General features: G+C 43.3%; 1 protein-coding gene across 2 annotated transcripts in view; it reads right to left on the bottom strand.

Moving 5' to 3' along the window:
- Nucleotides 1-24,861, bottom strand: part of LOC101740369 (RNA-binding protein fusilli) — a 139,358-nt gene that overhangs the window by 71,298 nt on the left and 43,199 nt on the right. For both annotated transcript variants that reach the window (XM_038018197.2, XM_038018196.2), the window contains exon 2: nt 5,569-5,661. In XM_038018197.2, coding sequence (XP_037874125.1) covers nt 5,569-5,661 — 93 coding nt within the window. The remainder of the gene's footprint in view (nt 1-5,568; nt 5,662-24,861) is intronic.

The raw sequence follows: 24,861 nt of genomic DNA, 5'->3' as shown, positions 1-24,861 counted from the left end.
AAAAAGTCCACTGAAAAAGTCTTAGTAAATGACCACCATTTTACTGAGATTATATTTCATCCCATATCATCCCATCTCGTTTTATTTCATTTCACTCCATATCATTTTTCATAGAAATGAGAACATAAATTAAAATAAGACATGACCTAAAGGTCAGTTACCAGGTCATATAATCTATATATATAAAAATTAATTGCTGTTCGTTAGTCTCGCTAAAACTCAAGAACGGCTGGACCGATTTGGCTAATTTTGGTCTTGAATTATTTGTGAAAATCCAGAGAAGGTTTAAAAGGTAGATAAATATGAAAATGCTCGGAATTAAATAAAAATAACAATTTTGTTTTCCCTTTAATGTGTCAAGTCGGACGGATTCCTTTTGTTTGTTTTAAGTTTATTTTATACAAAAGTTTAGATATTTTATTTATCGATTGAGGCACTACGAAGTCTGCCGGGTCAGCTAGTCCCTTAAAACAATATCCTTATACCCTTAATATATTAATGACGGAACGAAATTGAGTAATGGCAAACGAACTAGCAAAAAATATAATTTTCGTGATTACTATACATTTGAAACTTAGATCTCGTGTCTCAAGGTGTGTGACGGGATTCGGTCTGTGATGTCTACAGGCTTCGGTAATACCAGTTTTTGTTTAATTGCATTAGACCAGTGGTCGTCAACCTTGTCAACCAAATGAGCCAAATATAGATAGCACACAATTGTAATTTATTCAGTCATTTTATTAATACTAGAGGATGACCGATGATGTTTTTTTTTTATAAATTGTGTTCTTTAGATATTATATTTAAATACGAATTACATATTGATAATATCTTTTTTTTTTGTTATTTTATTTCAATAAAAAAAAATTAGTTTATGTTTAAGTTCATTATCGATAAAGTTGATTATTGATAATACGAATAAAACAACATTTTCCGAAAATAAATCGTAACTATATCGATTTATCGTCCCCGAAATCTCCTGTATACTAAATTTTATGAAAATCGTTGGAGCCTTTTCCGAGATTCAGATTATATATCTTATACCTTTAAACGAGCAATTCTGGGCAGCCGTTGTAACTATACTAAGACCTTAGGACTTATATCTCAAGGTGGGTGGCGCATTTACGTTGTAGATGTCTATGGGCTTCAGTAATCACTTAACACCAGGTGAGCTGTGAGCTCGTCCACCCATCTAAGCAAAAAAAAAACGGGCAATCAGTGTGCTTAGTGCGAGTTTTTTAACGTTCTCGATAGCGTAAAAGTTAACTCAAATTTGTATGGAGTTGGAACGTTTGCCTACGTTTGCCGCTAGGGGCGCTGTTCCAACTGCATACAAAATTGGCTTAACTTTTACGCTATCGGGAACGTTAAAAAACTCACACTAAGCAAACAGTAATCCCTCCCTCTTAAAATAACATTCCCAATTACACTCGTAATTCTTTTTATATGGGCGCCTGGCTCATAACACAGGAGAACTTTGTAGTTTGGTTGAATGCCTTTATCGTTTTATCACTGTCGTATTATAAACTACAAAATCATCTGTACACAGCTTATTTGTAATCTTATTTAGACCTAATTTCTGGATGTTTTCGTAACTGATAGGCAGCGCCATCTCGTAAAGTTTTTTTGATACTAATATTAACGCCAAATCCAATAGCAATAATGCGGGTACCTCGAACACTTAAGAGATGGCGTTAGAAACAATGTTGTTTAAAATTATTGCCTTTTTTACTATCGCCACCGTGTGTACGAATAGGTACGAGTTTATTTAAACTAGAGGTCCCGCAGTAGTCGTAATTCGACTATAATTAATTGGAATTGCAATTTTGTACACTATTATGATTGTATTTTATAATTCTATAATCACAAATTTCGCCAAGTCTACACTATAAAAAAATATTAATAAAGTCAAACAATATTTAATCTATTCTTAATTTGACCACAGACGTCAAGAACAAAAGTTTGACAATAAATAGTATGCATGCGTGTGTGCGTCAAATACATGGTATGTAGTGTGTGCAATGTTTTCTTTATTGATTTAATGTATCTTTTATGCATTATTTAAAAAAAATATTAGCATTGTGCACTTCTTCTCTATATTCTCTATAAGTGTGGAAAATTTCATACTCCTCCGCACAATTTTCGTAAAAAGGGATACAAAGTTTTTGCTTCACGTATTAATATATAGATACAAAACTAATTGATCGAATGTGTTAGTGTAGTTTCTTAGATGTACGAATGTGTAATATGCATAATATATACTTAAACAAGAATGAATCGTATAAAAATATTAGGGTAAACAAATGTTCACAATAATAATTATGAGATGGGTTTTTTTGCAAAGAGCAGTCGTTCACGACACGTCGCGTTTCGTGAAGAGGTTTCTCACTCTCACTTACTTAATAATAATAAAAGTTTGTTGCGTGTTAAACTCTGAAGTCTTAATGAAAAATATCATTGCCAATCAGTTCTCTCGATTCTTCTAAATCTTATCGTATTTCAACAACAACTCGTAATGTCTCATCGGGAAAAAAGTACATACCTCAAACTTATTTTGAATCCCTTTACAGAAAATAAATTTGTCATATCTTCTACTACCTAACGCATCGCCCGCCATCGGAGTTTGTATTATCTATGATCGGAGCATAGTATATACACACACTATTTATTAGCTCTGCATTCAATGCTTTCGATGATAATTTTTATGACAAACAAAACTGCTACCCTCATTTATGATTCTTTATCGTATGTAAAGTCAAATGGGCTATAATCTCGTCTATCTGTTTGGATAACACAACAATATTAATGATTTTAATTTTAATTACCGTTTGAACATTGTATTCTACAGGAAAATCCTTGAGTTTTAGCTGAACGTCAATTGTTTATTAAAACACAAACGTTAAAAAAAACCGCTAATTATTTCTGTCTTATAATATACATAATATAATAATTAGTTCTTGCCTGTAAAAAGGTTTTAGGGTTCCATAGCCAAATATGCTGATGAAACTGGATTCCTTAATATTCCGTGCAACCAATCCGCTTGTAATTTTAAGTTACATGTTTGTTATATGTTTCATTTTTGCCGCGAATTGTTAAGCGTTTTGGTTTGAAGGACGTAAAAGCTTTAGACTACAAATTAAAATGCCCGAAAAACAAATAAATTGTGACATTTATTTTTACTTTGGGTTTTTGAAAAAGTAAATATTAGTGTAAATGTTTATAATTATGAAACGCGATTATACATCGAACATAAAAAAAAAACGGACGAGGTAAAAGAAACAGCAAAAAAAAAGGAAGGAAAATACCTCCCTCCCTATGCCATGTTGCAAGGTATATACTAATGGAGATATAGCCCACGGAGTGTTGACGTCAGTGAGGCTCTAGGTAAGCCACAAGCCAAATCCTACCATGATAGAGGGATATGCTTCGCTGACCCTTACAGATGTGGGAAAGTGCTTTAAAAAATAGATAGGATTGAGAGACTGCAAAACCTCAATTGGCCTGGATCAATTTATGATTGTGATCCGTGGGCATGCCGCATAATATACAGAGTCTATCAAGATAAATGACTCGAAGTGTATTTGTATAAGCTACATGGATGAAATTCCAAAACATAAGCTATGAATCTGTACGAACTGTCCCGCAATATGTCCCATATAATACGTTTATTAGGGGTTTATTTTTCACTGTACACAATTTGGCTTGTGTAAATTTTGAATAGGTACAATTTCCAGGTCTGTCTCTGGAACCTTCTACCGAGTCGCATAACGAAAGCAATCTTGATCTATATAAATCTACAGTGGTTTTTACGGATGTTCCGTTATAACTACTGAATCATGCATCCGATTGACTTGAAACTTTTATATCCATGTAGAAAATACACTAGAAAGATGACCGAGCTTTGCTTGGTTTTTTTTTAAAAATACGAATTACATATTGATAAAATGATGATATATTCCAAGATCGTTTAGACATTTTTAAGTGAACACGTGAGTTAAAAAAGACACAAATAATATAAATAAACAATTCATTTTTTTGGTCTAACCTTAAACCAAACACTCATTGGCTTCGGGTGGCTTAACAACGCCATCTGCTGGAATAGCTTTAGTGTTATTGTGTCTTTAAAGCAGTTAGTTGCTGTCAATTATGAAAAATAGTATTATTATTCGCCAATAGATGTCGGGAAGAGTCATAAAGTTGATAATCGATAAAGTTGATTAATGCAAACCCGAATAAATCAACATTTTCTGAAAAAAAAATGCTAGCTAGATCGATTTATCGCCCCCGAAATCCCCTGTATTCTAAATTTTATAAAAATCGTTGGAGCCGTTGCTTTCGTTTCCGAAGAATTGCTCGTTTAAAGGTATAAAAGATAAAAGATGTACTTAATGGATACGCTAATATTTATATGAGTGTTGGACTCCCTAATAATCACTAATAATAATGACAATAAATAGTAATGTTAATTTTAAATGCCCAGCGAATCGGGCGAGTACGGCTTGTCGTGTATAAAAATTACTAAATTAGAAAAGAATTGGTGTGTTCATGGCATGTAGGTGGTCGGAGGAGTTACTGAGACATCTATGAGCTGATGTGTTATGCTGTTATTCAGGGTTGCAAGGTAATTTAGAGCTGATGCTAATGAATTGACCGATAGGGCAAAATTTGTCCTAGCAAGAGCAATGCTTCGTAGAATCTACCACCGGATCGGAATCGCGACCCACTGAGAAGATCCGACGAGAAACTTAGTGGGTTGTGTCTGTGAATTAAGCTGCAAACCCAACTCTTAATGGTGAGAGTCAGTGAGAGAACGGTTGTCTTAGAGTGCCTAAAAGCACCGAGAATAGATTGAGGGGTATTTTTCATACATTAAATTTTAACAGTGTATTCTTACAGCGGAACCCGTCAATACATAGTCCGGCACGCCCTTGACTGAAGTTTGTTTTTTATATGCAACATTTAATGAATGGTTTATTAACTTTAACGACTTAATATTTGTTTAATGTTTTTTAATTACTTTAGGCCGCTTGCTATACCTACGTAATAGGTTTTTAACTTTAATATTTTCGGATTTGACTTGTGTACATAAAACAGTGGGATTATCTATGATTGCGCAGTATCTGTAGAAATGTGTGCGGCAATTTTGGGGGCCTGGTGTGATTTTAAGAAATGACCTAAAAAATTGTTAGTTTCACCCATAGGAATCACAACGGGAATGCCACTAGTCCACCTTGAGACAAGAAGTAGCCAAACACAATTAGTATATGTTTAAAAACGTGTTAGGAAGGAAAGAAAAAGAAAAAGCAATGGCGGATCCCGCCAAAACTGTTGGTCATCGTCCTCGAGGGCTCGACGAGCGAATTAACCTATAGACACAGCCCACTGAGTTTCTCGCCGGATCTTCTCAGTGCGAAACACTGCTCTTGCTAGGGTCAGTGTTAGCATCACCCCGGTTTGGCCCCGTGAGCTCACCTACTAGTTAAGGTTACTCTGAAATAGCCTCTCAAGGCTATCTATCAGCTTAGGCAGGAAAAAAATAAAATAAAAAAGCCAAAACTGTTCGCTCACCTGTTGCACAATTACTTCTAAAGGTTGTCCTGTCTGCAGTTCCTCTGAGGGTCTTCTAGTCGGCCTGACAGCATACTCTCTCTCTCCTATTATCTAGAACACAAAAAAATATTCCATTATTTTTTTAGCTCATTTTTGCCTCTGGAATAAGTTCCGAGGTTTGCGTGCTAAGTGAACATATGCAGTATGATAGGCAGCGACTTTGTTTTGCCCCTGGTGCTACTGATGTCCATGAGCAACGATAACCACTCACAAACATAGGCTAATTTCATCTGCCTACAAAGGCCATAAACAAAAGGAACTTCACAGACTCATAATAATATGAGGAGGGATCGAATATGTGACGGAAATGCTGTCATCGCAACTATACTCTAGAGCTTAGCATAAAATTAAAAAGCTAAAATAGTATCGTTATTTTTTAACGTTTAACGTTTATATTCACAGGTTAACCTCTTTTGTATATTTCAAACGGATTTAATAAATTCTTTACCAAATCCGTGACATAAACAAGTATGTTAAAGCGCGAATAAAAGCAATCGAAAAATATCTGTGTTTTTCTCACTCGATCGGCGTAATAGTGTGAATTGATCTAAGTGGTAGCGTAGATATACCAATCGAGGGTAGATGACCTTATTAGGAACACAATACGGATGTCAAATTGACGCGCTAGAATCTTAATATGTTTCTTTTTTTGTTTTTATAATCAAACTTATCAACAATGTGAGCTTGTAATCCGATAGTTTTTGAAGAAATATCTACGGCTGGGCATAGATTGATAATCGGTTTCGTTGCAATAGACAAAATTACCACAGATTACTGTGAATGTAACGTGCACAGATTACACAGTTTCGGATGCGTTTTGCGTGTTGTTTTTCTTCAATCACACTTATAACGAGCTGCGGTGGAGCCCTATCATTAGTCCCAGCAGTTTTACTTCGAATCCAACAGCTTAGTTGATTCGTGACTGTAATTTGATGTTACGAAAGACTGCATCTTGTGTCACTAAGTCATGCACTGGTGAGCGCGATCATCTCGTTAATCTGGTTCGCGAATCCTGGTCATTGCAAATCAAGATATTCGGCGTTTTCGTTTTGCGGCGTTTATGCGTGGATACGCTACATCACTTTAACCAAAAGCTCTTAACTCTATAGGCATAGGCTTTTTTTTTTATGTGATTCACCGCCGCCCACGGTCACCAGCGACGCCAGTGCGTTGCCTACCCTTCAGGTAAGAATATGCTCTTTTCTTGAATAACCCAATGTCGCAGTTGTTGGGGAAGACCGCTGATGGCAACGAATTCCAGAGATTTACTGTGCGTGGCAGAAAACTGTTTTTAAAACGCATTGTAGTGGAACGCCAACCATCCAGATGGTGCGGATGATAGTTCCGGCGAGACGATCGGTTGCGAAAATCAGCGGCTTCTATTAAATTGAAAAACTCCTCGGAACACTCCCCATTGTAAATTCTGTAAAGTATGCATAGGGAAGATAGATCCCTACGCATTGCCAAAGGATCTAGCCGATCGGCAAGTTCAGGATCGTCGACAATCCGAGATGCCCTACGTTGGATTCGGTCAAATGGAGATAGCTAATAACCCGGAGCCCCGGCCCAAAGGTGGCAACAATACTCCATGTGAGGCCGCACCTGCGCCTTATACAGTTTAAGGCGGTGAACCGGCTTAAAGTACTGTTTTATTAGTATTTTAAATAGTAGCCACAAATCGTTGTGAATGTCCGTAAGAAAGGCCCCAATTCACGACGCGCCCTAATACGAAAACGAATTATACGATCACATTCGTCCGTCACACTTTCACGCAAAAGAATCTCTACCGCGTTTTGAGAGCAGACGTTATTATATAATGATCCAAATATGTGATGTGTTACGCGTTGACTTCAATACGACATTAATGTAACTTCACACACACGCTACACAACTGAATTTGACACCCAGTTCTAATTTTAAAACCTGGACGTTTATTGTTCGACCAATCAGCGTTTTGCGGGGAACACATTTATCGGCCAATCGGATTAATTTGTTCATTTCAAAATGGCGGTCTTTTCTTATTAACGACGCGCAGGAGATTATTTCAGCTTGACACATTCGAACGTTAATTCTGTGTATATGTTACGGTAAAAGTAGATAATGCGGTAAATGTACACATTTTCCGGTAAATGTGCACATTTGCCTCCTCGTTTGGGTAATGTGCATTCAACTAACATTTACAATTTCAAAGAAGGGAAATCTACATTGAATTCACAATGACCATGTCGTTTTGGTAACTGTGAGCATGGCATAAAAAAACGAAATCGCAAATGCTAGTAATATTACTACAACCTAACCTAACCTAACCTAACCTACGACATATTATATAATATGCAAACAAAAGTATGTTTTGTTTGTCATTTACATTTTTTAAATTAAAATAATTTTCGTTATGAAGCCTTCGAAGTCGAAAGCCTTTTGTATTATGTTTATTTAAATAAATAGTTTTTACGGCAACAACATTAATAATTTATTTGTATTTACTGTAACTTTTCTTAAAATATTAAGGTAAGAGTATACATTTACCAAAACGTGAAGGCAAGAGTACACATTTGCCGGGAAATGTACATAATATACATTATATTCAGTTCACATATACCTAACTGTTCGGCAAATGTGCACATTTACCGGTAAAAGTGTACATTTCCCAAGAGTGTACATTTACCGTAACATAATATAATAACAGGCCCATTGGTTTTAAGCAACTGTCATTTGGGCGATTAATAATGTTAGTCTAAGATCAATGATAGATTTCCTTCGCATCTTCCTATAGGTATAATTTTAACTTTAATTTATAAGTAGCTGGATGCAGTTGATCAAATCCAAATTATTATCAACTAGCCTAATAGCCTGGATAGCAGCGCCGGGAATTTATTTTTATGTCCAACAAATTTACAGAAATAGTAAAGATCACGAACCAAGGATTTTTTTTTTTTTTTTTTTTTTTTCCACAGGAGAAAATCGCCGGATCCCCACCCGCGCGGCAGGTGGGGTATGTGGGAGTTGAACCTCACTAAAAACTCCTGCCGCTCACAACCGGCGCCCTACCTCGGACCGGGCCGGAGCCCAGTCGGGGCTATTGAAACGGCGGGACAGGGTTGACGCAGAGCACATTACATCCATCCCACCGTCCCACGGACGCCGGACCGGTGGCCGCCAGCGAAACGACCACCGGTTCCCTCGTTCAGCGGGCCGAGAGCCCGCTTTGATGGCGCCGCGTTACACCTTCCCCCAGAGCGGTCGGGGGAACGCGGTCTACCATCACCCGGCTTCCTATTGCGGGTGAGCGTGCAGAGCACGCCACCCCTCGTCTGGGTCCCTCCCCGCACAAAACGGGTGGGACCCCTAGCTCTTAGGGGGCCAGGTCACGGATACGACCCCGGTCCCGACCCCCTGCTCGGCGGCGGCGGGTTTCTGCGTAGTGAGGAGAGCTTTCCCTCACTCGCCCCGCCGCCTCCTTCTGCGAGATGGTGCACTCGCAGAAGTCGAGCATAGCCTTCCATGACTCATCGCTGCCAAGCATCGACGCCACGACGCCAGGCAGCGACAAGTCAGGTCCTATCTTTGCGACCAGGACACGGCGCTGCACCTCCCAAGCGGGGCAGACAGCGAGCGTATGCTCCGCCGTGTCCAGGTCGTGTCCACAATGGTGACACCTCGTCGTCGGCTCAGCCCCTATCCGGCGCAGGTACTTCCCGAAGCATCCGTGCCCGGTCAGCACCTGCACCAGACGAAAGGTGAGACGTCCCTCGCCACGATTCACCCAGTCATCAAAGACCGGGTAAACCGCCTCGACGGTCCGTAGCCCCCACGTGGGGTTGGCCAATCGCCTCGACCACGACTCGAGCACGGACCGCCGAGAATGGGCCTTCCGCGCCCGCAGCTCACTCTCGGGGACACGCGCCACGCCCCGAGCACGAAGCTCGCTGCGCCACCGATAGTCGGCAGCGAGCGACTCCGCCTCCAGCTCCCATGGCGGCGTCCCCGCCAAAACACACGCCGCCTCGAAGGAGACGGTGCGATATCCGCGGATGACCCTGATGGCAACGGTGCGGCCGGCGCAGGAACCGAGCCATAGTGGCCCGGTTGCGCGGCTCAGCCCACACAGGTGCACCGTACAGGGCCATCGATCGCACCACCCCCGCGTAGAGACGGCGCACAACCTGATCCGGTCCCCCAATATTCGGGAGCAGCCGGCTCAAAGAACCGGCCGTCCCCATCAATCGGGGGACCAGCTCCGCAAAGTGAGCACGAAAGGCCCACCGGCTGTCCAACACGAGGCCGAGGTACTTCAACTGCACCCCGACCCCTATCCGGACGCCTCCAACCACGATGTGGGTGTCAACGGGTGGCGCCCTCCGCGGCCCGTGAAACCACAGAGCCTCGGATTTATTGAGCGCCACGTCGAGACCCAGCCTCCTTATCCTTCCGACGACGAGGGCCACTCCCGCTGTGGCGAGACGGGCAGACTCCCTAAAATCATCCCCCCGGGCCACGACCAACGTGTCGTCCGCGTAACAAATAACGCGGAGGCCCGGGAGGAGGGCGCCCCTCAGCACCCAGTCGTACCCGATATTCCACAAGAGGGGGCCGAGAACCGACCCCTGCGGAACACCACGCACGACCGGAAAGCGATGAAGGGTCCCACCGTACCCGGTACATACGACCGACCTGGCCCCCAAATAGGACCCAACCAGCCGGCGGAGGTAGAGGGGCACTCCATGCCTCTCCAGTGCCCCCCCTATCACGGTCCAGGGCAGAGTGTTAAATGCGTTGGCCCTCCCGGAAGCCGTACTGCTCCGCCGACAGGTCAGGCCCCACCCCGACCAGGTGCCGAACGATGCGGGCAGCCAGAATACGTTCCAGCAATTTTCCCGCCTCGTCCAGCAGCACGATAGGACGATATCCGGCGGCTGTATCCACCGGGCGCCCCTCCTTCCTCAACAACACAAGTCTACCCGTCCGCCAGAGCGACGGAAACCGTCCCGACTCCAAGCAGCCATTATATAGCTCAAGGAGCCGGTCCCCCAGGGCACCGAGGGCCAAGGCCAATACCCGGCCGTGGACTCCGTCCGGGCCGGGGGCCGTGTCTTTCGCAGTCATCTTGACAACGGCCACCCGGAGCTCTGCCTCCGTAATACGGGGCACCTCAGCAGGAGCTTGGCCGTCGACGATTTCAGACGGCCCGCCCATAGCGGGAGGGACAAAACCCTCCCGCTCCTGCGGGAACAACGCCGAAACGATGTCCCGCAGCTGCTGGGGCTGGAGACGCTCAGTCATAGAGGGGGCCCACGGGCGCAACTTGCCGCGTACCAATTTGTATGGGCTCCCCCACGGATCCGCTTCGAGCGCCTCCAAGAGTCTCTCCATGTTCTGCTCCTTGGCCCGCCTGATGGCCAGCCGCAGGGCGTCCTTCGCAGCGCGATATTCGCGGTGCAGCCGAGCTTCCTCCTCCGCGAACGCGACGGGCTCGTCGCGCCGCAGGCGGCGGCGACGGCGGTGTCTAGTGCACCGGCGGCTCGCCCGAATGGAGACCGCACGCAGTCTTGCAATTTCGGGCGACCAACAGGGCGACTGTCGCCGTCCAGAGTGCCGAGAGCCGACCCGGGGCATCGAGGCATCACATATGCGGTGCATCGCGCCCCGGAACCATTCGGCCTCGGTTTCCACATCGACAGGTTGTGGGCGCTTGGGCGCCCACGCCGCCACCATAGAGGCCTCCACCAGGAGCTCCCTGTTCAGGAGCTTCAGTGCCCACCTAGGGAATGACCGGGATGCACTCTGCGGGGGGTCAACCCCGCGGGCACCTGCAGCCGGCGTCGGCGCAGGGGCAGAAAGATCGTACCGGATATACCGGTGATCGGACAACGATTCCGCCCCCACCACCACTCTCCAGCCGAGGATGCGCCGTGCGACGGGCGAGCTCGCGAACGTCAAGTCCACGATAGACTCGCCCGTCCACCGCACGCAAGTCGCGATCGAGCCCCTATTAACGATACAGAGACCGACCGCGACCGCCCACTCCTCCAGCAGCCTACCACGAGCGTCCGTGAATGGGGAACCCCAAGCGACAGACTTCGCATTGAAGTCCCCCGCCAGTATCACTGAACGGGGAGCAAGGTGACGAGCGATCACCTCTAGCCCGTCCAGGAACCGCTCGAACTCGACGGTAGGCCGATTCGGAGAAAAGTACACCCCGATCACGACGATATTTTCTAACTGTACCGCGACGATCCCGGGGCCCCTGGTCACCATCGCCAGGGGGGGGACCATCGCGGTTCTTCTGATATGTATGGCCGCCAAGCCATCAACGTCCCCAAACCAACAGTCATCCGCTGGGGGAACGAAGTATGGCTCGGCGACCACAGCCACGTCAATTGACCACTCCGCCATGGTCTGGAGCAACATGTCCTGAGCCCCAGCGGAGTGGTTCAAGTTTCCCTGCAGGAAGCGATAGGTGTGATCCATTAAGGCTGAACCACATCCATCGCTCCCTCCCCTACTCCATTGCCCCCGCTATCGGGCGCGAACGCCTCAGCGGGGGACAAAGTGCCGGCCGGTGCTCCCCCGGCCAACCGCTTCTTTTGACGCCGCTTAGCTTGGCGGCGCCGATTTCGTTCTGCATTCTTGCTGGCCGGAGGGCAGGCCTTGCCCCCGGCCCGGTGGTCAGCCTTGCGCCCGGCCGCCGCACATAATAAGCAATGCGGCGCAGCCGAGCACACGGCCGCCTTGTGTCCAGGCTGACCACAGCGAAAGCACAATCCGCTGCGGTCAACCGCACTCGCGCATTTAGCGAGGCAGTGCCCAGTGCTGAAGCATCTGAGGCACCGCCAGGCGCGTGGTTCGAGAAGGCGCACGCGGGCCGCTATCCAGCCCACGCGCAACCTGCCCGGTTCCCCCGACGGTCTACCGGGCGGAGGAGCAGCCAAGGAGGTGGCCGCCTCTACCGGGCAACGCACCCAAACAGAGCCAGCCCCGGTATAACCGAGGCGCAGCTCGCCTACAGTTATATTCTCCAGGGCGCAGTTGCCCCGGGCGGCAATAGCCGCCGCCACCTCATCCTTAGTGGTGCAGTCGTCCAGGCCGGTCACTCTCAATTCAGCCATTTTGACCGGCCTGTGCACTCGAACCTCTTCCTCAGGCAGAACCGTACGGAGCTTCGCCGCCAGACGCTCCGCGATGCCGGAACTATCGGCACCGGGACACTCTAGCAGCTTGGCCCCATTGGCCGTCAGCCTACAGCGGAGGCCCTCCCCCGCCCCGATCTCGTCCAGATCAATAGCCGCGCGCGCCCGGGAGACTACATCTCCGTATGACACGCCCTTGGCCTCGGCGGCCGGCAGCAGCGTTAAGACCACTGCCGCCGACCGCGGCGCGCGCGACGACTTCTTCTTCATCTTCTTTTTCTTGGCGGCCACAGGCGCTCGACCCTGTTGGGGAGCAGCCTGAGACGCCGCAGTGGCCGGTGCTCCACCCACTTGGGGAGCTGTCGGTACGGCCCTCTTGGCACCCCGCCGGGCCACCACATTCCACCCCTCGTCCATGTTAGACGGGGGCGGGGGCAGCGGACGGGGTTGAGGCGCTTGCGATGTGCACTTCGCGTTAGCGCCGCCCCCCCGCTTGGCTCTGTCTCGCCCCGGGCCCGCCCTAGTGGCTGGAGCCTGTACGGGGGTGGAGCGGGTCACCGCAGCACCCGACACCGCGGCATGTGTAGACGCAGGCCGTTCAGCGTCACTAGCGACAATACGTTTCGCTTCGAGTGCCGCCAGCCCGCCACCCAGCCTTTCCATTACAGCCTGGACGGTGCGATCGATAATCTCGTCCAGGCTGTAGCAATTCGGTTCCGGCAGGCCCACGATCCGTGGCCCCGCGGATCCCTGCTGCCGCTCGACGGCCGTCGCCTCCCTAGACCGCGGCGACGGGAGACGCGAACGCCGCTGTACCGCGCGCGATGGTGGCAGCACGGGCCACGGGTCGCCAGCCGCCGCTGAGGGACAGGGACCCCGAGGGACCCCGGAGACCAGCGGCGACACCGCCGGCACAGATGCCGGAGGAGTCCGCGACCCAGCGGCACGTGGCAACGCGGGCGACGACCTCGTCGCGGCTACCCGCTTGGTAGCAGCAACCTTGTCATCGGGCCGCCGCTGCGCCTGTAGCTGTGCTCGGAGCCTCAAATTCTCCGCCATCAGCTGCACCACCTGGTCATTGGCGGAAGCAACCGAAGGCAGAACCTTCGAGACTCGCGAGACGACTTCCCGCAGCCTGCGGCCAGCAGCTTTGGTTTTGGCACTGGTCGCCGCATACGACTTGACGGTCTTCATGGCCCTGCCTATGACCAAGGCAGGGTCCCGAAGACCGCCCTCCTCCTCTTCTGTCGTCCGCCCGTCCAGCGAGGCGACAGACATCGACGCCGATGACGGCGCCGGTGACGGTGCGCCCTTCCCCCGAGCGGGTCTCCCTTTAGGGGGCGGCATCTCCTCCGCGGCAGAGGCCGAATCGGAGACTACCACCACTTTCTCCGGTGGGGCATCTGTGTCAGAGGACGACGTTAGCCCCCCCTTCCCTTCGCGGGAAGAAACCCCCCTCGATTTCCTCTTCCGCCTGACTTTCCCTTTCGGGCCAGCCGCCTCGCAGTCGCTGACGAGCGCAGAGCGCGTCGAGCCAGCGCTGGCACACCTCAGTTCGACGGGTTTTCCGCTGCCCGTCGCACAGCCCCCTTCATCGTGGCATGCTTTGCCCCCCCCAGAATACGTGGGGCAGCATGCTCCCACCGAGGTGGAAGCACGGAGGGATTCTCCACCTAGAGTGGTACCCTCCTGGGGTAATTTTTTCGTTAAGTCTGCCATCATTTATTTATTCCTTTATTATTTAACCAGGGGTCGGTCCCCTGGGACGGCCCTCACGACTGGACACCCTCCAGCCACTCATCCCATCACCGGGCACGTCACAGGCTTAGGATTAGGGCATTTTTTATAGAGGTTTGCATCCTCGCGGCCCCTACTAGGCAGCGGCCCCCGCCCCCCACCAAGTGGGGATTACGGTATGGGACAACCCTTGGGACTAGACTCCCTCCAGCCATTCATCCCATCGTCAGGTGTCAAAAACTTGGGATTGGGGCATTTTTTATAGAGGTTCGCATCCTCACGGCCCCTGCTAGGCAGCAGCCCCCGTCCCCTACTCGGTAGGGATTGCGGTGTGCTTCTTCGAAGCCACGCCGGTAAACCGGTACCCCCCTTTGGGGGGCCTTCCCCTGTAGCCGCCAAGAGGCAGCCGGGGACATGGCAACCAGCGACCGGAAGGGAGTGCCCTCCGGTTCACTTCTCATCCACGTGGGGTCTACCATTACTGACAGACCCACACGTCCGACCACGGTGTGGCCACGCCGGCGTACCGGTACCCTCCTCTGGAGGGCCTTCCCCTTTAGCAGCCAAAGAGCTGCCGGGGACATGGCCTAGCATCCAAGAGGGCTCCAGAAGGGAGCCCTCTCCCGCTTCACACACACTTTGTCCAGCAAAGGTGGGAAACGGGAACACGGTGTGCAGTCTTCTTTGTTCACGGCACCCCTGTGCAGACAACGCTGCTCCACGGTATCGGGGTGCACGCTTAAGCCCCACCGCCGCGACAAGGCGAGACCACGTTCGGTGGGGACGAACCAAGGATTAAAGGGTTTTGGCGGGAAAATGCGAGAATTGTAATTTAAGTTTTTGTTTGTTAATTCATTGTTTCTTTTTGTTTAAACGTGTAAGTATTATTGGTAGCTTATTAACCGTATAGAATCAGTCCACGAAAATGAAACAAATTCGCTTGCTTTTTGGGCCGTTCCAAAAAGCCAATTGAAGACTCAATAAATACCTACCCACAATTTGGGACGAACAACCTTAAAATGCAGTTGCTAATATGAAGATTAAAAACAAAACTAAATTTTAAAAAAATAATGCCTAAATCGGTCCCAAAAAAAATACAACCTCCATGCTTGAGTATTCATACTGATATTTATACCTATACCTACATTGGAAACAGAATTTGGGACGGAAAGTTTCCGCCGGACGACGCCGCCATTGTATTGCGTTATGTAAAATTATTTGTAATTTATTTTTAAATTCAGATTCAGACTGTGTTTATTTTGTAACGCGAAGATTATATCTGATTGCGGTCTCGACTGTTGACATGTGCTCCTTCTGCTAAATGATTTCAAAACTCATTTGTGGTTAAGTCTTTGCCAGAAAATGATTACTATTTCGACGCGCTATTATTGGGTTCGTATGTAAGAATAATACTTAAGTATCTTTCAAAGCAATCTTCACTGGCTTAAAGACGTCTGATTGACTTAAAAATGAGCCGCAAGTATCAAGGACCGATGACAATACAATAATATTAAATCTTTACCCTAATAACCTGAGCAAGATCTGATGCGGTAATAAAAAATAAAAAAAAACATTTGGTTTATAAAATCATATTAAAAATTTCATAATTGTACCTACTCCGCGATTCATCAAAAACATCGGAATTACAATTGAGAAGAATGAAGTGGATCGTACTTAATTGCACTTAACTTTTAAAATGAAAAAGTTACTATTCGAATTATCTCTTATCGATAAATGTGATCGAGATTCAGACAATAACAACAATAATAGACTTGCATGGCACTAAAGGTACAAAATCCAACTAATAACATTGCATTATAATTTGAAAACATTCTAGAACAATACGAATTTATTTGACTGAGGTAATTTTTTAGGTATAGGTATTGTATGTAAAAATAGGGTCGTGCCACGAATTGCGTATGCGACGCGACGATGTCAAATGTCACATCGTCATACAGCACAATGGCGGGAAAGCTAACAGGGCTGGCAACTTCGTGAATAGAAAGAAAAAAGGTTTTTTTTCCTACCTAAGCTTAGCCTTGAGAGGCTATTTCAGCGTAACCTTAACTAGTAGGTGAGCTCACGGGGCTCAGACATGACGAAGTTGCTAATACTAACCCTAGCAAGAGCAGTGCTTCGCAGAATCTATCACCTGATCGGAAACGCGACCCACTGAGAAGATCCGGCGAGAAACTCAGTGGGCTGTGTCTGTGGGTTAATTTACTCGTCGAACTCTTCGTCGCAAGCGACGGGTTCGATTGTATTGTAATGAGTAATATCATTTGGAGCCGATATCAACGCATGATCACATGCGACGTAATGCGTTGTGATTGGTAATTAATTTCTCGTTACAAATATTCGTTTATTTTGTGATCTGATGATAGAAATCATTAATTTTTCACCAACATAACGGTTAGAAGTTAATAGTCTCCGGAATTATATGAGAATTAATTCTCTTGCAACAACGTCTAGCAAGATAGGTGTGTGTGGACTTTTTGGCGGGAACGCGAGGAGTGAAGTTGTGTGATTTGTTTTATTTTGTATATTTAGTGTTTCTTCAGGTTTAAATGTGTAATAACGGTGGTTTATTAACTGCTTAGTATCTGTGAAAGTGCACAAATGTGGGAAAATGAAACAAAGCAGCTTGACGTAACTTCTCGGGATCCTCCAAAAAGTTCACTGAAAAAGTCTCAGTAAATGACTACCATTTTACTGAGATTATCTTTCATCCCATATCATCTCATTTTGTTTCATTTCATCCCAGTTGATTAATGTCTCAAATTAATCATCTTCATTTCGTATCACTCCATACTATCATTTTTCATAAAAATAAGAATATAAATTAAAATAAGACATGGCTTAAAGGTCTTAGTTACCAGGTCATAAAATCACTTATAAAAAAAAAAAAAGAAAGCTGTGTGACATAAATATAACCTCAAAAACATGACTAAGCATTTAGCAACACAAAATAGCTTTAGTTGCGTGTAATAATCTGGAATAACGTTAAAAAAAGCGTATGATACGAACACATTATTCGTTTTGTTACAACATTAAGGTAGTTCTGTGTAGCAAACGAAAACACGGTCGTATGTGGGTTTCCATTCATTTTACGTCTGTGTTATTCAACGTGAAAGTTGAGTACGAGCATAATATAAAGACGAAAGTGTACGGTGTTCATTCACAGAGCAATACAGAAAAGCGTTATTTTTATTGAGTTAATTACATATTAAAAGTAAATAAAAAAAGCACGCTTAAAACAGCAAAACGAACTAATAATTAATCGCATCGTTTATTGTGTTGTAATAATCTACATATTAGAGCGAAATTTGTTGATTATTATTGTACTATCATCAGATCAGACGTTAAAAGATTCAGTTACATACAAACCTATGCAAGCCAATAGAAGCATGTTATAGCATTAATCCACTACTTTTACTATTGCTAGTACAAGTAATCCTGCACGGTAGATTCTTCCTAATCGTACACTCTTGACAGAGTGATCGTGGTCATGGATCAGTCGGATCCTGCGATACCGATGCTCTCGCGATGCGACGCCATGTGGCACGATGTTTCGCAGAGTGAGAGCAATTTATGTTGAAGTGAGTCACAGATTTTATGAGGTCTTTATGAGGTCCGCGAGTTCTTTTACCCTCGACTTTCCCTTGCACCATCAACCGCTTGATGGAGTCCTCATTACGAGCGATGTGCCCGAAGAACTTAAGGATTCGTAGTTGGACTGTTGACGATAGTCTCTAGTTTCAGGATCGAAACGTTGGTACGATCCGCGGTCCACGGAATTCTGAGGAGACGTCCGGTTGGTACGTTCCTACAAAGTCTCGTGTTTTGCGAAACATACTTATTTCTTTCTTTCTGGTCGTTCCCTCGATGCTGAGGATCGTGACTGTATGTCAATCTTCTCCACTCGGTCCTGTTCTGCGCCATATGTACCGCTCCCTGTATCTGGCCTCCAGTCCTCCTTGAGTTGGTCCACACATCTAGCTGGCGCTCTTCCTCTAGCGCGCTTCCCCTCCATTTGTCCGAGAATTGTGAGGTTCTCCAGGCTGTGCAATGAGGATCGCATTATGTACCCAAAGAAGCTCCGGATCCTTTCCTGGCACATAGTCTGCAGGCGCTTGGTGACCTTCAGCTCTTCGAGGATGGAGACATTTGTTCTCATAGCTGTCCAAGGAATGCGTAGCAGCTTTCTCCAGCAATACATTTCAAAGGCCTCGATCTTTTTGCGATACTTATGATTTGCGAACAAACTTATAATCCCGTACAAAAAGAGAGTAATATGCTATGCCTATATAAATATTTTTTTATCTATTAGACATTTTTACGGGCTCAACCTAAGATAATTTGCTAACACTAGCCCTAGCAAGAGCAGTGCTTTACTGAATCTACCACCGGATCGGAATTGCGACCCACTGAGAAGATGCGGCGAGAAACTCAGTGGGCTGTGTCTATTGGTTAGACTTCATTCCAGGACCAGACGGTGCGTGGTGAAAAAGATCGCTAGAAATACATTGTGGATGAACGCAACAGTCAAAAAACTGTGGATCTAGTCTCTCTTCTAAAATGGAAACGGAGGACTCATCTCGAACAATTCCCTAGCTCTATAACATGTCCTTCTTCAAACGAGGCTTGTGGAGAGTATTAAACTGTAGGCAGCGGCTTGGCTCTGGCCCTGGCATTGCTGACGTCCATGAGCGACGGTAACCACTCACCATCAGTTGGGCCGCGTGCTCGTCTGCCTATACGCGAAAAAAAAAAAACTTGTAAATCATTGCCATCATTAAAATCTTTAGGATTTATTCTTCAATGTTTTGTAAAAAGAATAGTCGCACACTAACTAAAGTTTTCTAGAATCTTCGTCGCAATTTTCGTTTAGTTTTTTTGGGAGCCTTGTCAAAAATACGACTTATACAGCAAGGTATGTTTTTTTTTTTTTTTTTTCGTTCGCGTCTGCTTCTTTCGTGAGAAATGTTCATTGTTTTGTCATACGCAATTCACTGATTTCAGTTTTCGACAAGGACACTACTGTAATAATGGGATACGTACATTGATACTATGTTAATATGCCGCCAAAAAACGTTCACAGTTTTTGTTGCTTAGTCAAATTTTATTTAAAATTTTATTGTTTTAGTATGTTACGTTTTTCTTTATTCACTTACGCTCTGCACTTCTATTTGAGTCGTCTATTATCAAAGGTGGCAATCTGTGCATTTGGACAAAAAAAATTTATTGATATTTCAATACAGATTGATTTGAATATAAAATCGTCTCCTTCAAAGAATACGATTCAAAACCTGCATTAAATAAAGGTTAATACTTAACCTGTTATTTATCTAAGATGTCGTTCAGAAGAGTTTTGTGACTGCCAATGGAATACAAAGTCAATAACTCGTTTTTATGATTTACCAATAATTATCCAAAAGTCACATTGCCGGCTTTGATAATAGTCGACTCATTTGTGGGCAAGTTTTGAAATTGAAAATCAAAGTGGTCTAAATTGTTATTTTTTTCGCTGGTAACCCAAGCGGATATTCCTGTACGGTTTGATAGGTGAGCTCACGGGGCTCGAGTCTTAAAACACAAGGTAGGCTGTGAGATAATCTACCCGTCTAATTAAAAAAAAACATACTTCTTGAACCAATAAATATGTACTTCAATGTAAAATCAGCATCGTCACAACTGTGCAACGCTTTGTTGATGTAATTGTCGGGTCACGGAGAAACCGTCTGTAATCCTTTAGCAGTAGAGTCATGTTCGGCTCGCACGGTAATCACACGCAACTGCCTGTCAGGAAATGACGCAGCGTTCGTTAGTCGAGTGGCAAATCAGTTGAGATTCCGCCCCCTGCTTTTAAATCACGCGTTTAATAAAAACATTCCTTGATACGTTGACTCGGCCAAATTATTAAAAAAAAAAACGCGACATAATCTATATTTTCACCTACCTACCTACAATACACAATAAACACGTTAAGAATAAAGCAATAAAGCACAAACTTTATGTATTGCTATTAAAAAAAGGTCCATTAAAATTATCCTTCGACTATCTATTTTTATTAATAATTGCGTACTTAATTACAATTGTATAGTATAATTACATAGTTAATATGGTCGAAAAATCTTAGAAAGATACATAAAGTCAAACCGAAAATTGAAAAATATGTAGATTGTGTTAATTTTGATACATATTACAATTATTTTACGAAAAATAAAAATAAATGATAATTTTTGTTGCGAACCCGAAGAAACTACAATAGTTTTATGAATCTAGTTCTAGTCTAAATTGTTCATTTTATGTTTCGTCCAACACATAAAAATGTTGGCTTTTAAACTTTTACTACCTGTGAAAGTGCTCAAGTTTTGGAAAATAAAAACAATATTAATAGACTTTGCTTGTCTTGTTCTTCTCAAAATCTAGTATTAGTAAATCTCAACCATTTCATTTCATTTCAGCCTATAACCATGACAATAATTATTGTTCAGATTATAACAATTACCTAGTCAGATTCGCCAATTTTCATTACGCCATTGCAATTCACATTCCATAGATTAAGCGAAATTAATCCTTAGCCTAAAAGTCTACAATCCAGGGCAGTAAATAAATATGTAAGTAAATAAAACATTTCTGCCGTCCAACAATTAAGTGAGATCTATAGTAATATGTACCGGTTATTGGCAATTATTTTTTAATAGTTTCACATTAAATATCCACTAAAACATTTTTTTTTCTAATATCATTTTAATTGTTTTAATCGTAAATGATATATCAACAATTACCGTTTGTAATAATAAAACGATTTCGAGGTCACTTCGCTGTGAATTTTTACGTGAATTATAAAAAAAAAGACTTTTGGCGGGAACGCGAGGAGTGGAGTTGTGTGATTTGTTTTATTTTGTCGATTTAGTGTTTCTTTAGGTTTCAATGTGTAATAAGGGTGGTTTATTAACTGTTTAATATATGTGAAAGTGAATAAATGTGAGAAAATGAAACAAAGCCGCTGGACGTAACTTCTCTGGATCCTCCAAAAAGTCCACTGAAAAAGTCTCAGTAAATGACCACCATTTTACTGAGATTATATTTCATCCCATATCATCTCATCTCATTTCATATGATTTCATTTCATTTCATAATATCATTTTTCATATAAAAAAAATATAAAAGATTAGGCTGTATGAGATATGATACCTTTGACTTTCCGATTGTAAAAATAAAACTACTACTACTACCTACTATAAAAAAAATTGAATTTAAATAGGAAAAAAGTAACGTCAAAGTATTTGATAAGTATATATCCGGTTATGCATGGAACACACTCGTAAGGAGTATACCGTAAAATGGGGTAAATAGGGACAAAATCGAACTTCAGATTGAATTTTAAAATAGTTCCAATTAAATAGTCACTGCTCAACCAAAGAAATAAGTTGAGTCTTGAACGTACCTAGGTGATAAAAACCGTTACATTATTTTAATTATTCATTTTAAAGAAATAATCGGTAAAATAATGGCCGTCCCAATTTACCCAGCGTCCGGGGTAAATTGACACGGTTAAGGGTTAAATTGGGATATTTGTAAGGGTTGTCAACTCGCAGTACTGCGATATATAGGTAGGTGCCATATAATTATTTATATGGACCGAAATGATGAATACAATCCATAATTTAAGCACAATACACAACATAGTGTAAATTAAGCTGGTTTCTATTCCGAAGCGATGTGACGTGAATGGTAATCAACAATACAATGATGAAAAAAGTATGTGCATGTTATATTTTAGAAAATTATTATTTCATTTCCTTAAAAATCACAACTCTGAAACAAAATCATAAAATAGAATAAAAAATAGAAATGCAATAATACAATTTTATTTAATCAACATTTTCAAAACAATCTTTGAGCAAGAGTAAGATATCAGGTGAATAATATAAAAAAGCAGATTTATCTGATTACTGCCTATAATAACAAAAATAAAAGAAATTCTTTCTAAGCTAACTAACTAAACTCAATTAATTCACTCACTCATAATTGGAACCTAGATATCTCGGATTTTTAATTAATGTTACATTTAAAATCTGAAGCCTGTTTTTATTTGTCTGTGCGTTGTGAATGTTAAAAAAATCATGATTCGACGCGTGAATAGATTCTGAAATAACGAAAGTTTTGATTCGTTTGAGTTCTTTTTAATTTTTAATTTTATTCTATTGCTATAAAGGACATACGACCGAGCAGATATTACAAGGTAAATGTCGCGAAAAAATGTAATTATATATATACTTTTCTTTTACCTATAATACTTACATAAACTAACTGATAAACACATTAACCTTCTTTACATCACGCAATTGAGTGATAGTATAGGCTAAAAATATATATTATAAGATATCAGTGACAACCCTAAAAAGCCATCCCTATTTTGTCTTTTGGCGTTCCAATTTTGTGTTTTCTCGTCCCTAATTTTTCCAGTCTCGTTCCAAATTGCCCCACATACGTCCCAATTTTCCCCAAAAAGAAAGGAAAAAATATACATTTTTATTTTGTCGAAATATTGTATTTAAAATAAGAATATTGCAACTTACCGTTTGTTGTGGTATTTCCAGGTGTATTAAAAACTTATATAAACTGTGATCTTATTGAAAAAACAACGATAATATTACTTTTTTTAAAAGTTCTTTAAGCTGTTTTAAAACGCACTTTTCAACCACTATTTTCAATTTAATTTGACGAATTTTTGGGACCAACTTAACTCATATTTAGTACTTCCATAGTTAACTTGGTTTTTCTTCTATACATTGATAAATATTAACATAAACAAAATTAGGTAGATTCCGTGCTACAGGTACTTTGAGAATCTTTCGCAGATTTGTCCCAATTTACCCCAGGATCCCAATTTACCCCATGTCATGGTACAATGACATGGCGTGTAACGAGGACACTGTTGTAAAATGCGCTGGTAAGTTAAAGGACTATTCCAGCTACGCCCGAACGGGTAGGTGAACTCACGGGCTCAACTTGAGAGGATTTGCTAACACTAGACCTAGCAAAGAGCAGTGCTTCGCAGAATCTACCACCGGATCGGAAACGCGACCCACTGAGAAGATCCAACGAGAAACTCAGTGGGCCATTTGCAAATACTGTTTGCTTAATAAAAGCCATTGAAATCAACTAATACAAGCGTTTCTTAATTCGACAATTTTATTACACGATTCCTTCTAAATCAAAGGTAGGTCCTCAAATGACAAATGAGAAAAGACGCCGCGTGTAGAAGAAGTTTTCGAAGTAATGTATTCGAAAGGTTGAAAATAATAACAATGACAATTAAAAAATACGAGATTGCCGTAAAAGTAGTTTTAAATTTCTATTATCAAGTCGGTACGGTTGTGCAACTAGTGCAAAAGTCAAGTGTACAAGAAATCGGATACGTAATGGCGCAAGTTTTATGTGTCACTTTTGTAAAACAACACTTAATCATTTTAAATTAAGGCTCTTTTATTTTCTGTGAAATAAGCTAACAATAGAAATCAAAATAATAATGGCACTAGTTTTAAGAGCTACTACTGTTGCAAAACAAAACTAATTCTATTGTATTATGGTCCTATTATTTTCTATTAAAAAAAAAACCAAAAAATATCAGAATCATAATGGTACCAGTTTTAAATTCCACTTTTGTAAAACAACACTTAGGTAAGGTCCTATTATTTTCTATGGAATAATCTAAAAATAAAAATCAGAATCATAATGGTACAAGTTGTAACTTCCATTTTTTGTAAAATAAAACCTAATCCCATTAAACTAAGGTCCTTTTATCTTCTATGAAATAATATAAATAGCATGGTTAATCCCCTGAATCAACGCTTCGCGAATAGAAACGTCTCGCAGACGAAACCAGCTTGCACATTGATATTGTTGGCAAAACGTAAACAGAATTCGCTATATTTATGTAATAAGTAATTGACGAGAACAAACCGAGATTTACGATTTTCCTTGACTTCGGGTGAAGCCCCGACCTGCAGTTACGGCGGACCTCGACTTTTAACATTACGTCGCTGTTCGAAGCAAATTAATTGAGATGCAACGTTTGTAATAATCTTCTTTTTTTTTCTACCTAAGCTGAGAGCCTTGAGAGGCTATATCAGCGTAACCTTAACTAGTAGGTGAGCTCACGGGGCTCAAACCTGACGATGTTGCTAACACGAACCCTAGCAAGAGCCGTGCTTCGCAGAATCTACCAACGGATCGGAAACGCGACCCACTGAGAAGATCCGGTGAGAAACTCAGTGGGCTGTGTTTGAGGGTTAATTTACTCGTCGAGCCCTTTTTCGCAAGCGACGGGTTCGACGAGAACGATGACCGGTGCTTGAGGTACCTAAAAGCACCG

This window comes from Bombyx mori, chromosome 20 (assembly GCF_030269925.1).
Source record: "Bombyx mori chromosome 20, ASM3026992v2".
NCBI classification, from domain to species: Eukaryota; Metazoa; Arthropoda; class Insecta; order Lepidoptera; family Bombycidae; genus Bombyx; species Bombyx mori.
Note: the sequence above shows the minus strand (reverse complement) of the source record. Positions and strands in the feature narration are given on the sequence as shown.